Source organism: Pelobates fuscus, chromosome 11 (genome assembly GCF_036172605.1).
Source record: "Pelobates fuscus isolate aPelFus1 chromosome 11, aPelFus1.pri, whole genome shotgun sequence".
In the NCBI taxonomy this organism is placed as follows: domain Eukaryota; kingdom Metazoa; phylum Chordata; class Amphibia; order Anura; family Pelobatidae; genus Pelobates; species Pelobates fuscus.
Genome location: NC_086327.1, coordinates 65858319 through 65871084, shown reverse-complemented (window position 1 = coordinate 65871084; position 12766 = coordinate 65858319). Strand labels below are relative to the sequence as shown.

Here is a 12766-nt window from a genome sequence, read left to right as displayed (position 1 = left end):
ATGCATACTTGCAAAAACAGAATATTCAAGGATATAATCTTTCAATGTAGGGTAATAACTGCTTCATCCAAGTATAAATCTGACTGCCGTTCTGGGGTCAAGAAGGATTTTTTACTTAGCTCGTTGCAAAATTGTGCTTCAAACTGGGTTTTTTGCATTCTTTTGGATCAACAGCAAAAAACAAATGTGAGGAAGGCTGAACTTGATGGACGCAAGTCTCTTTTCAGCTATGTAACTATGTAACTATGTAATAGCCTAATCCAATCACAGTGCTTCCCCATAGGATTGGCAGAGACTGACAAGGAGGCAGATCGGGGGCAGAGCCAGCATGATTCAAACACAGCCCTGGCCAATCAGCATCTCCTCATAGAGATGAATTGAATCAATTAATCTCTATGAGGAAAGTTCAGTGTCTGCATGCAGTGGGAGGAGATACTGAATCATAGGATGCTCGTGCACAGCAGATCTGAGTGGATGGAGGCATATTATGCCTCCAACTCAGAAGTCCCTCTGGTTCACTCTGAGTGACTGCCACTGGAGGTGTTCCTAGCTTTCATTGTAAACACTGTATTCTCTCAGAAAATACAGTGTTTACATGAGAAATGCTGCAGGGAGCTGTAGTTCTCACCTGAACAACCTCATTAAGCTGAAGTTGTTCAGGTGACTATAGTGTCCCTTTAACTTTTTAAACTTCTTAAAGCTTTTTTTTTTTTACAGATTTAACATTTCTATAAGCTTTTTTTTTGTTTTACTGTTAACCCCTAACTAACAGTAAGCAGCACTAACAGTAAATTCCCCACTTTCCCGTAACTCCCACCCACCCCAGCTAGCAAAATATATAATTATAAAATATTTAAATTAATTAAATAAATTGAACCCCTGAGGGTTAAAAAAAAATAATAAAAGTTAATCTTCACAGTATAATACTATGATCTGTATTTTGATCACTGTAGGCAGTGATCGACTAGCAGGGAAGGGGTTAATTTTTATTTGGACTGGGTAAAGGGTTTTTTTTTTTTTTTTACTTAAACGTTATTAAAACATTTTTTTAAAATGTTTTAAAAACGTTTTAAAGCTTATTTTAAAACTATTTTTTTTAATGTTAACCCCTAGTTAGCCTAATACCAAATCCCCCAATTCCCCACTAACTTCCACCGACCCCAGCTAGCTAAATATATAATTTAAAAATATTTAAATTATTTAATAGATTTAACCCCTGAGGGTTAAAAAAATAAATAACCCTCAGGGGTTAAAAAAAATTAATAATAATCAGATGGCAGTAAAATGTAAACCCTGCCAATTGATCACTGTAAACCCTGCCAATTAAACCCTGCCAATTTATTTAAAATGGGTAAAGGGGGGTGGGAATTTAATTAAATTAAACTTTATTTTTTTTTGCAGGGAGAAGCAGATCACTGCTGATCCGTCTCCCTGCACTTCACATAGAAACAGGAAGTGCAGGGAGGCGGATGGACAGCCTGTCAGAGCGAGCACTGCTACAGGGGCAGCGTGATCGGCGATTTGGGGTTAATTTTAACCCATGACAGACCTGGTCTGTCACCCATCGTTACGGGTCTTCTATGGGTGATGGACCAGGTCCGTTATTCGTCAATTGAGGTGTTAAGGGGTTAAATAAATACAATTATCACGAAAACTTAGAGGGACACTCCCAACCCCAAAAGCACTTTAAGCTTGCAGAAATGCTTATGTGTGAGTAGTGTTTCCTCTTTTCTTCATTTTACAAAAAGTGCAGATTTCAATAGAATTTCGCACTTTTATAAATTAACCTTGTTACACCCCTCTTGCTTTCAAGCAGACAACAGGTTGATTAGCTCAGTGGAGCTAAAGTTAAGACATAGACAATTTCCCAGAGCACACATCTTGCAAAGACGTCTCATTTAAATTTTGCTTTTACTTGGATCCTATATTTCTTTCTAGCTCTCTATGGGTAGGGAAGGGACATGGGACTATTAGTGCTGTGTTTTTTTTTTAATTTAAAATTAGGCAACTGCTTCTCAAAGAAGGTGCCTGACATAAAAAGAAAAATGATTAGTATAGTGTGCCACATGCCTACTATGGGGGAGTGTATGTTGCCTCAAATGACTGGTGTTAGGGGTTACTGAATAAAACAACTTTGCAGTGCACCCTTCTATTGGTGGAATCACATTGGATGCCTGGCTATGCAGCATGTGCTTGTTTGTAGCTATGCTTTCACTGAGATCCTGGACAGCATGAGCAGCATGCTGTTCATGGATAGAAAAGAGGCAACATAACATAGTTACACCTCACTTTTACTGTAGAGGTCATTTAATTTTGCTCTGGGATTAAGCCCTACGTTTTTCTAAAAAGTATCAATGCCCCTGCCATTCAGTGCCATAAATATGAAGAAAGAAAAAATAGAGGAAATCAGGAAGGAGGCAAATACTTTTTTTTTTTTTTCATGACTTTGTATAAGTGATTAACAGGTTCTATGTATTTACATGAAAAGGTATATATTTACCAATAGCAACCACAAAAACCCTCCAAAACAACCTATTTCAATGCTTAGTATGGGATAATTTTACCACATGACAGGAGGCTTCATATTTGCATAATCTTTCTTTAGTAAAATTCCAGCAGCACAGATCAATCAAAACTTTTAAACCATTCAGAAACAAGAGTCACTGGTATAAATAGCTCTGTGATGCACTTCCACTTCCTATTTCTTTGCTGCTCCAGTCAGAGTACAGGTCAGAGTATTACTTCAATCACTTCTACCTATTTACAATTTGTCAGTTATTCTTTTTCTTTCTACTTTATTTCTACTTTATTTCTCCCCCTGTCCCTGCAACGCTAACCCTGCCCGGCTATCCGCCCGCGGCCCTATATTTTCGTTCACGGGTGGGGGGGGGGGGGGGGGTGTTATGGGTGTGGGGGCACTGTGGGATTCAGTTTTTTTTTTTTTTTTATCATTTCTCTTCCGCCCACACGGACCGCGGGAGTTGTTCCTGCCAGGTCCTCGCGTGTGGCGGCCATCTTGGATTGCAGCCGCGAATCTAATTGCGGCCTATTTGTTTTCTCCTGATATTCAGAGTTGTATTAGCATGGGTATTTCTCCTGACAACCGGGGACATGGCACCAGCCTTCAGACTCTCCCTTACTAAGTCAGGATTTCTGTCAGCAATAACAAGTAAGGATATTTGCTTATGTGCTCTTTTTATCATATTGCCTGTCACACATACTGAATGCAGGGAATTAACCTGCAGTACTATCAGGGTGAGCTTTTGACACTGAAGGGACCAGGGCAATTCAGGTACCATAACCCTTATTGGGAACCCCACGCTTATATATATATATATATATATATATATATATATATATATACACGGTTACATCCGTTTGACTGGTACCATCCCGACAGGGGACAAACAGGGTATACAACCCCTGCACTATTGAAAGCTTTTAATGCCTCCCACCAATTCAGGGTCTTACTCCCTGACACTAGCCGCTCAGTGCGACCGGCATTGAGATTCACTATCACTATAATTGGGTCCTTCTCACTCGTTAAGAGATTTATATTACGCCTGTAGGCATACCCCGATTGTACTTGCAGGGGATTCCCGGCAGCCTATATGGCCTGCACGGACACTAATCTGTGTACTCTCCTCCACAGAAACCACAAAATGAGTGATACACCACCACAGACCTAGGACTTCCAGTCTATGATTAACGCTGCAGTAGCAGCATCAGTAGAGAAATCCCTAGCAAAAATGCTCACCCAACCTCCACCTGAGGTACTCAACCTGCCCTCGGGCACATCCCCTTCACGGGGTGACGATGCGACACTGTCCGAAAGATCAATTTTGGGCACAGCCCCTATAATCAAACGCCACAGACTTGGCGCAACACCCGTATCTAGCAAAAATGCTCACCCAACCTTCACCTGAGGTACTCAACCTGCCCTCAGGCACATCCTCTTCACGGGGTGAAGATGTGGCAGGGTCCGAAAGATCCATTTTGGGCACAGCCCCTATAATCAAACGCCACAGACCTGGCGCAACACCCGTATCTAGACCTAAAGGAAAAGAGCCGGCAAATCACATCAAACAGGTGGTGAAGCCTGAACCCCCCCCCCCCACTGGCACCCTTCACCGGGGGAAGGCGAAGACTACCCTCTGGCTCTCGATATCTTAGACGCATGGAGGGCGGATGAATCCGCATCCGATGACAGGGATGACTGGCACGACCTGCCTCCCCAGGACTGCGAATATGTGTCTGGTGCTCCCACTGGTGCTCCCTCTCCTCAGGGGTTGACGCACGACCTCTCCTCCCAGGAGGTAGATGGCCTTTTTCTGAACTCTCAAGGTTGTCCCTTGTATGATCCTCGCACCATTAGACACCCAAGGTCCTCCGAATGCTCCCTATCTGAGCATTTAGCAAGCTTCGTGCATTTCTGGTTACACAAAACCTCTAGACAAAGAGGTCAGGACGAGACCACGGGCGGAATGCACGCACCCCATCCTGCCCGATAAGGTGGTAGTGACCTCGGAATTCGACCAAACGGTGGTCGTATTCATGTCCCAGATGGGACGGGATCCCAGGAAAGGTGTTGAGAGAGGCTTAAAGGCCACGCAGGACAAATTGATCAATATCATGGAACCTTTGGCAAAGATCCTTGTGACAAGACCAATCTGACAGGCAGGAGGTCAGATACCCTGTTAGCCTGTTTGGAAAAGGGGAGAGATATGATGAGACCAATCTCGCCACTGTGCATTGGAGGAGCCTGGTTGCCTGCCTGCTGCCTTTTGACTATGGACCGATGTTACGGTTGCCTCCAGGTTGGCTGGAAGTTGGACCGTAGACTCGCCAAAGGACCATCAGCACCGTAGACATCATAACTACTGCATAGACACCATAAGTACTGCAGACTCCATGAACCGCCGCTGCTGGGCTAGGATCTCGGCATCTGCTACCCACCCTGGACCTAGGCTGCAGGTTCCAGTAGGTGAACCTCTTCCTTCTGTAGAGCGAAGCAGGATCAGGAACAAGAGCTCTTACAAGAGCTCAGTAGCTAAGGGAGTATGAAGAGCATAGCAATCCCTGTAGTGATTATAGCTGTCCTCTACAAACATGAGTCAAGGTTGCAAGTTAGAGGGTCAAGTAATTCTGTTTTATTGGCGCCAAAAGAACCTTCTTTTATGCAGGCGCCATTCAGTAATAATGTGCGCTCAGACCTAAGCTATCTGGGGATATGTTGCATGTCTGTATTTTAAGTAATAAATGTAACTGGTGTATTTTATTGTATTTTACTGTATTTTGCTACCATGTAGCTTATGGAGTTTTGCCTCTGTCCTTGGAGATAATTGGATTACTTCTCAATTATCTAAAAGATAGAGGACTCTGTGGAACTGGTTTTGGGCAGAAAAGCCATGCTTCATTTGGTCACAAAGGACTTCGATCTATCTTTTGAACCAATGGACCAATTTGGATGATTTTTACATATGTTTGTATTTGGAGTATGCTAGTTCTGAAAAAAAGTTTTATGTGAATTTGATGCATACTTTTAAAGTTATGAATAATGTGGAAAAATTGTATTTCTCTACCTGTGATAATTACATTGCCCATTGTGTAAGGTAATTGTATCACAGGCAGAGGGGAGGATTTTGTGTCAGAGTGTCTGAGGGTATTGTATGTGTTTATTGGTTGTTTTCAACCAATAAACACAATATATGTGTATATAAGAACAATAAACCCACAGCTCTGTCTGTTCCTGCTTGACCCTCAAATGGAGCCTTGTCTCGTCTTGGGGGGGATTTATTGTATGCTGTTCCAGTTTGACTAATAGGAGTGTAAACCTATTCGTATGTTTTTTCCTATTCGGCTGTTTACAGCATTCGTATGTTTGAGAGCATTCATATGCTTCTCCGGTTCGGTGGATTGGTGTCTACAGTAGCTGTGCCTGTGTCTATGGAAGGGGAAGATCTACTAAACGGCTTTTAACCCCTTTTATGCCTGGGGGTCCGTTACAATCCTATATTTTGCCGATGAGGCATTGACCCACGGCTCATAGCCCGACCCCCACGCCATACGTGAGTGGGCTCAGAGATGCATGTGTCTCCTTGGCAATACCAATGCAGCAATCTGCATGGAAAGACCTAGAGCGGCGCTAGTGCGTCTGGATTCTAAGCTCATGAACATGGCAACCAAACAACTGGGAGCTTGTGCCAACGGCCTTCTGTTTGGCGACGCTTTTATAGCGGAACTGAAGAAACACGTGTCCCTCTTTACGATACTCAACAAGGCCCAGTCATCACTGCGACAAGTATTCCGCACACCAACACCCCGTGGGGTTTTGGAAGGGTTGGTAGACAGAGAGGCCGTGCCACCAGCAGATTTTGGTCTTCCAGACCCAGGCCCAACCCTCCATCTACATCATTCTACCCAAGTTCGACCTACCGACTACCCACACACTATAGAGGGGCGACCAGATCCAGAGGCTCTTGCGGACGTGGTTGCGGTCACTTCCCTTCAGGTACGTCCTGCTTTACGTTACCCTTATATGACCTTAACTGCAGGGGGATTGTCTCTTTTCTTCCAGAACTGGAAGGACATTTTGACGGACTCCTGGATACCTACTGGAACTCTCGTGCGACCACCCGCTGAGATTACCGGATTTCCCACTCCTGTTGTCCAACCCGCAAGGGGAGCCACATCCGCTCATCCTACAAAACTGACTCCACCTTGTGGCCTGGATGATTTCAGGGGATCTTGGGATGTCATGTGACTATCGCAGTCGACTAAGGACCTCCTCTGGGACTAGTGGGCTCCAGGTACTAGTTGTTGCTACCTGGCAGCCTGGAACGAATGGTCTAGCTGGTGTCTGGAGAGGGACTCAGATCATTTTAGGGCCGCAGTTCCAATCCTGCTGAATTTTCTATCGGCTATTTTTACTTCGGGTTGGGCTTACCAGTCAGTTAATGTTACACCTCTGCAATATCGGCAGCCTACATCCCTATCCAAGGTCGTCTGGTAGGATAGGACCCACTAGTTTGTCGACTCATGAGAGGTATGCGACTTTCCCGGCCTCCTGGTCTGAAATATTCATGCCTTTGGGACGTCGACTCGGTATTGAATTTTCTACGAAATTGGCCAGACAACTCTATGTTGTCCCTTCGCCAACTATCGGCAAAGCTTACTTTACTGCTATGCCTAGTCTCTTTCCGAAGGATTTCGGATGTCAGAGCCTTCGACATGGACGGTCTATCTTTCTCCCCAGAAGGGGTCTCTATTTTGGTTTCGTGTCACACGAAAATGAATTCGAGTTCGATTTTTTATCCGTTTTTTTCTGGCTTCACCTCATCTTTGCGTGGTTAGGACTGTTTTCCGATATGTGGAGGTTACGACTTCGCTCCGCTGTTCCCTCGGGACAACTACTAATTTCCTATGTCCAACCGCATGCGCCGGTTTCAACTACGACCCTCGCTAGATGGGTTTGATGGTTGCTATCGTTGGCGGGCATCGAATCGACGTTTTGTGCGCACTCCGTATGCGGGGTGGTGGCCACACACGCTTTTTCGTCAGGTGCTTCATTGGCGGATATTATTTCTATTTCCGTCCTGCTTCTCATGCTTCTTTCGCTCTTCTCTCACAGCGTTAAAAATGCAAATATGAAGCCTCCTGTCATGTGATAAAATTGTAGATTGTAAATTGTAGATTATGCTAACGTAGTGTACCTATAATATTAATAGACAGGAGGCGAATATTTCTCACCCTTCCTCTCCCTAGCAGGCTTTTCTGTCTTCTCTGCTTACTTCTTCCACTGTTGCTTACGCATATTTTTATACTTTATTATATTGACATTATTTTACAAATTTAATGTGAATGTCTAGAGATATTGTCACTAGGGTACTGATGAAATATGGCCATTTCGCTACCTTTCACCCTTTTCTCCTTTTTTGCAGTGTTTATACTGGCTCCATACAGTGGACTTAATCATCGCACTCTTGTCGTTTCAAGCTAAATTTTGGATTACATAGGATCCGCATCGTTATGAGTTATGATTGTTGGACTTGTTCACTAGACTGTTAGTTCGCTACAAAGAAAGAGGAAGTGGAAGTGCATCACAAAGCTGAAAAGACAAAGCTAAAGAGTGGAAGCGAGAGGAGCACTCCTATATGGGGTTAAGTAGTAAAAGAAAGAAGAAATGAGTGCCCTAAATACATTTAAAACATAACCTTTAATAGTAATAATAAAATATAGTAGAAGTGTCCATAGTGGGAATAGTACTAAATGATAATTATAAACAAAGGTATATACACACTCTGATAGGTGACTATCAAAAAAGGAAAATATGTAGAGATACGCTGTAACTATTACTGAGATAATTGAATACAGGGATAGTTTAGGTTCTGTTTTCAAAATATACAGAAACGTAGAATGTATATATTCTGATAATTCAGTTTACAAAGAATATGAGTATTTGCGTATAAGTAACTAAAGTATATACAATTAAATAAACTGATGAATAACAGAAGTATATACAAAAGGTAAAGAGGTCCTGTTCGAAAATAACAGAGACCTTCACCACTAATGTAAACTGAAAAAACTAAAGTATATACAGTATAAAAAGAAGGTTCTGTTCATACATTTTCAGAGACCTTCACTTATTAGTATGAGCAAAACTAAGTTTTGCAATCTACAGAGCCTGAATATAAATGGAGTTTATAATACCCGCTGTTCAGTCATATCATATAAAAGGAAAGTATTCTTAATAAATAAATGCCAGTAATGAACTAACGTATAACCTGGTATTTAACAGGTCCTGTTCAAAAGTTTTCAGAGACCTAAGCCTTAGTCTGTGTGCAAAACAAAATGTTTCGCAGTTCACAGGTAGCAAAAGCTAATGTTAGTCTTTAAGACCTATTGGTAAAAATGAATATAGTACTGCAATATAGGTAAATCAGGCGTGCATCACAGAGCTATTTATATCAGTGACTCTGATTTCTGATTGGTTTAAAAGTTTTGATTGATCTGTGCTGCTGGAGTTTTAGTAAAGAAAGATTATGAAAATATTCGTCTCCTGTCATTACTAAAATTAAAATTATAAGTACACTATGTTAGCATAATCTACAATTAGCAGTCATGTATTTGTAAATAAAATGAAATAAAAAGTCCTTGTTACTATCCTGTGGAACAGCATACGCATATTATCACAGTCTTACCTTCAACAAACTGGTTTTAGGAATGCACAGCAAATTTACAGTAGTAGACAACTTTCTGAAGAATTCTGCTGCAATGTCACCAAGACCAATCCCTTGCAGCCAATCCAAAACCAAGTCAAGATTTGTACGTATTTGAACAGCTTTAGACCACTGGTAAAATGGTTCCCCGTTACCTGTGCAGTTAGACAAAGTTAAACATGTAAAGGCAGCCTTTGATATTAGTAACTTTTTTCATCTGCTTCTTAATACTTTCCAGAAAATACTATTTGCTCTACTACTGCCAAAAATATATTATTATTCATACTGTATCTCCACATACAGTTGTGCTCAAAAGTTTTCATACCCTGGCAGAAATTGTGAAATTATTGCATTGATTTTGAAAATATGACTGATCATAATTTTTGTTATTGAAGGATAGTGATCATATGAAGCTATTTATACATAGTTGTTTGGTTACTTTTTAAATCATAATAACATAAATCACCCAAATGGCCCTTATCAAAAGTTTACATACCCTTGATTGTTTGGCCTTGTTACAGACACACAAAGTGACACACACAGGTTAAAATGGCATTGAAAGGTTAATGCCCCACACGCTTTTTAAATTGCAATTAGTGTCAAAGAGTTTGTTAGCTCTCACATGAATGCACGGAACAGGCTATATACTGAGCCATGGGGAGCAGAAAAGAACTGTCAAAAAACCTGCATAACAAGGTACTGGAACTTTATAAAGATGGAAAAGGATTAACAAAGATATCCAAAGCCTTGAAAATGCCAGTAAGTACTGTTCAATCACTTCAGGATACAAATAAAAAACGCAGAGGTAAAAATGCAGGCTGCTCTGGAAATACGATGATGCTTGAAAAAAAAAAATGAGCTGCATGGTTGGGTTTCCAGAAAGTAGCCCATTTTGTGCAGGGCGGCACAGGATGCCCTAAGGGTAACTGTGAGGACCATTCTGTTTAAAGTTGCATCTCCATTTGATTTGTAATTGCATGTCACTTAGCAGTTTGGTATTTTGTACTTGTTTTTTGTAACTTTTCAAATTATTTAATATTAGAATATTTTTAAATATATTAAATAAACACAATAGGTCAGGAATACAAATGTGTATTCTTGACCGTATAGTTTTAAAAACACTATTTACGTGATGGCTCCCCTTTTTCCCTTTAAATAGTCTAAAATATTACCTTTATTCCAACTCCCCGCGGGTCCATCGGTGCTGGCTCCGCCTCCAATCACCACCTTGGCTGAGGTCATCAGAATTGACAATCTCAGCCAATCCAATGCTTGCAAAGGAGGAGAGGCGAGAGCCAAATGCTCCCAATTAGCATCTCCAGCATCTCTGTCTATGATCTGGACTTTTTTCTGAATTATATCTTCTCCTTATTACTGCTCCTTTTTGCTTTAAACAGTCAATCAGCATTTCCTTATAGAGATATGGGGAAAGTTCAGGGCCTCCGTGTAAAGCGTGGATATGTTAAAGTGACTGTCATCTTAGTGACTGCCACTGGAGGTTTCCATAAGCAGAAATGTAAAGACTGACTTTTTCTGAAAAGACAGTGTTGACATGAAAACGGTTGCAGGGACAATCTACATTAAGCTGTAGTTGTTCTGGTGAGTATAGTTAATATATATATATATATATATATATATATATATATATATATATATATATATATATATATATATATATATATATATATATATATATATATATATATATATATAAGCCCTCCCCCCTCCCCTATTTTAATATGTTGAAAAAAAAGTATTTACATTTTTTTATTTTTTTTTATGTTTTATTTTTTTCAGTGCAACATGTTACATACAAGCTTGTCATGCCCCCAAAGGCTTGTAAACAAGCACATTAAAACACAAAGCTTTGATAAAAGAAAGCATTTTGAAAAAGGCTTAAACATTTTTAAACTAGGATGCAGGCTAGGTAAACAGGTCTGGACATAGATTGGAATGTAAACTCAAGAGCAGAGAAGAGTACCCAGATGGGCAGATGATCAGAGTAATAATAATGCAATAATAATAATAATAATAATAATAAATCTAAAAGTTCTAGGTTGCAATCCCAATGCCTCAACAGTGTGTGTGTGTATGCATACACACACAGACACATACACACATATATATGTGTGTATTAGTGATGTCGCGAACACAACATTTTCGGTTCGCGAACGGCGAATGGGAACTTGCGCAAACGTTCGCGAACCGGCGAACCGGGCGAACCGCCATTGACTTCAATGGGCAGGCGAATTTAAAAACCCACAGGGACTGTTTCTGGCCACAAAAGTGATGGAAAAGTTGTATCAAGGGGACTAACACCTGGACTGTGGCATGCCGGAGGGGGATCCATGGCAAAACTCCCCTGGAAAATTACACAGTTGATGCAGAGTCTGGTTTTAATACATAAAGGGCAGAAATCACCTAACATTCCTAAATCACAATGAATATGGATTGACACCTGACATATGACATATTGACACCTTGACATATGGATTGACACCTGTCCTCAGAGCCCCTGATGCACACGGACACAGAGCAGAATAGGGACTGTTCCCCCTACATAGGGTCACTTGGCAGATATGGATTGACACCTGTCCTCAAAGCCCCTGATACACACTGACACAGAGCAGAATAGAGACTGTTCCCCCTACATAGGGTCACTTGGCAGGTATGGATTGACACCTGTCCTAAGGATCCCTGATACACACGGACACAGAGCAGAATAGAGACTGTTCCCCCTACATAGGGTCACTTGGCAGATATGGATTGACACCTGTCCTCAAAGCCCCTGATACACACTGACAAAGAGCAGAATAGAGACTGTTCCCCCTACATAGGGTCACTTGGCAGATATGGATTGACACCTGTCCTCAAAGCCCCTGATACACACTGACAAAGAGCAGAATAGAGACTGTTCCCCCTACATAGGGTCACTTGGCAGGTATGGATTGACACCTGTCCTCAGAGACCATGATACACACTGACACAGAGCAGAATAGGGACTGTTCCCCCTACATAGGGTCACTTGGCAGATATGGATTGACACCTGTCCTCAGAGACCATGATACACACTGACACAGAGCAGAATAGAGACTGTTCCCCGTCCTCAGAGCAGATGATACACACTGACACAGAGCAGAATAGAGACTGTTCCCCCTACATAGGGTCACTTGGCAGATATGGATTGACACCTGTCCTCAAAGCCCCGGATACACACTGACACAGAGCAGAATAGGGACTGTTCCCCCTACATAGGGTCACTTGGCAGGTATGGATTGACACCTGTCCTCAGAGACCATAATACACACTGACACAGAGCAGAATAGAGACTGTTCCCCGTCCTCAGAGCAGATGATACACACTGACACAGAGCAGAATAGAGACTGTTCCCCCTACATAGGGTCACTTGGCAGATATGGATTGACACCTGTCCTCAGAGCCCATGATACACACTGACACAGAGCAGAATAGAGACTGTTCCCCGTCCTCAGAGACCATGATACACACTGACACAGAGCAGAATAGAGACTGTTCCCCCTACATAGGGT

General features: G+C 41.8%; 1 protein-coding gene across 3 annotated transcripts in view; it reads right to left on the bottom strand.

Moving 5' to 3' along the window:
- RASIP1 (Ras interacting protein 1) overlaps window positions 1-12766 on the bottom strand; it is a 1304986-nt gene that overhangs the window by 397310 nt on the left and 894910 nt on the right. For all 3 annotated transcript variants that reach the window (XM_063436332.1, XM_063436333.1, XM_063436334.1), the window contains one exon: window positions 9201-9373. In XM_063436332.1, coding sequence (XP_063292402.1) covers window positions 9201-9373 — 173 coding nt within the window. The remainder of the gene's footprint in view (window positions 1-9200; window positions 9374-12766) is intronic.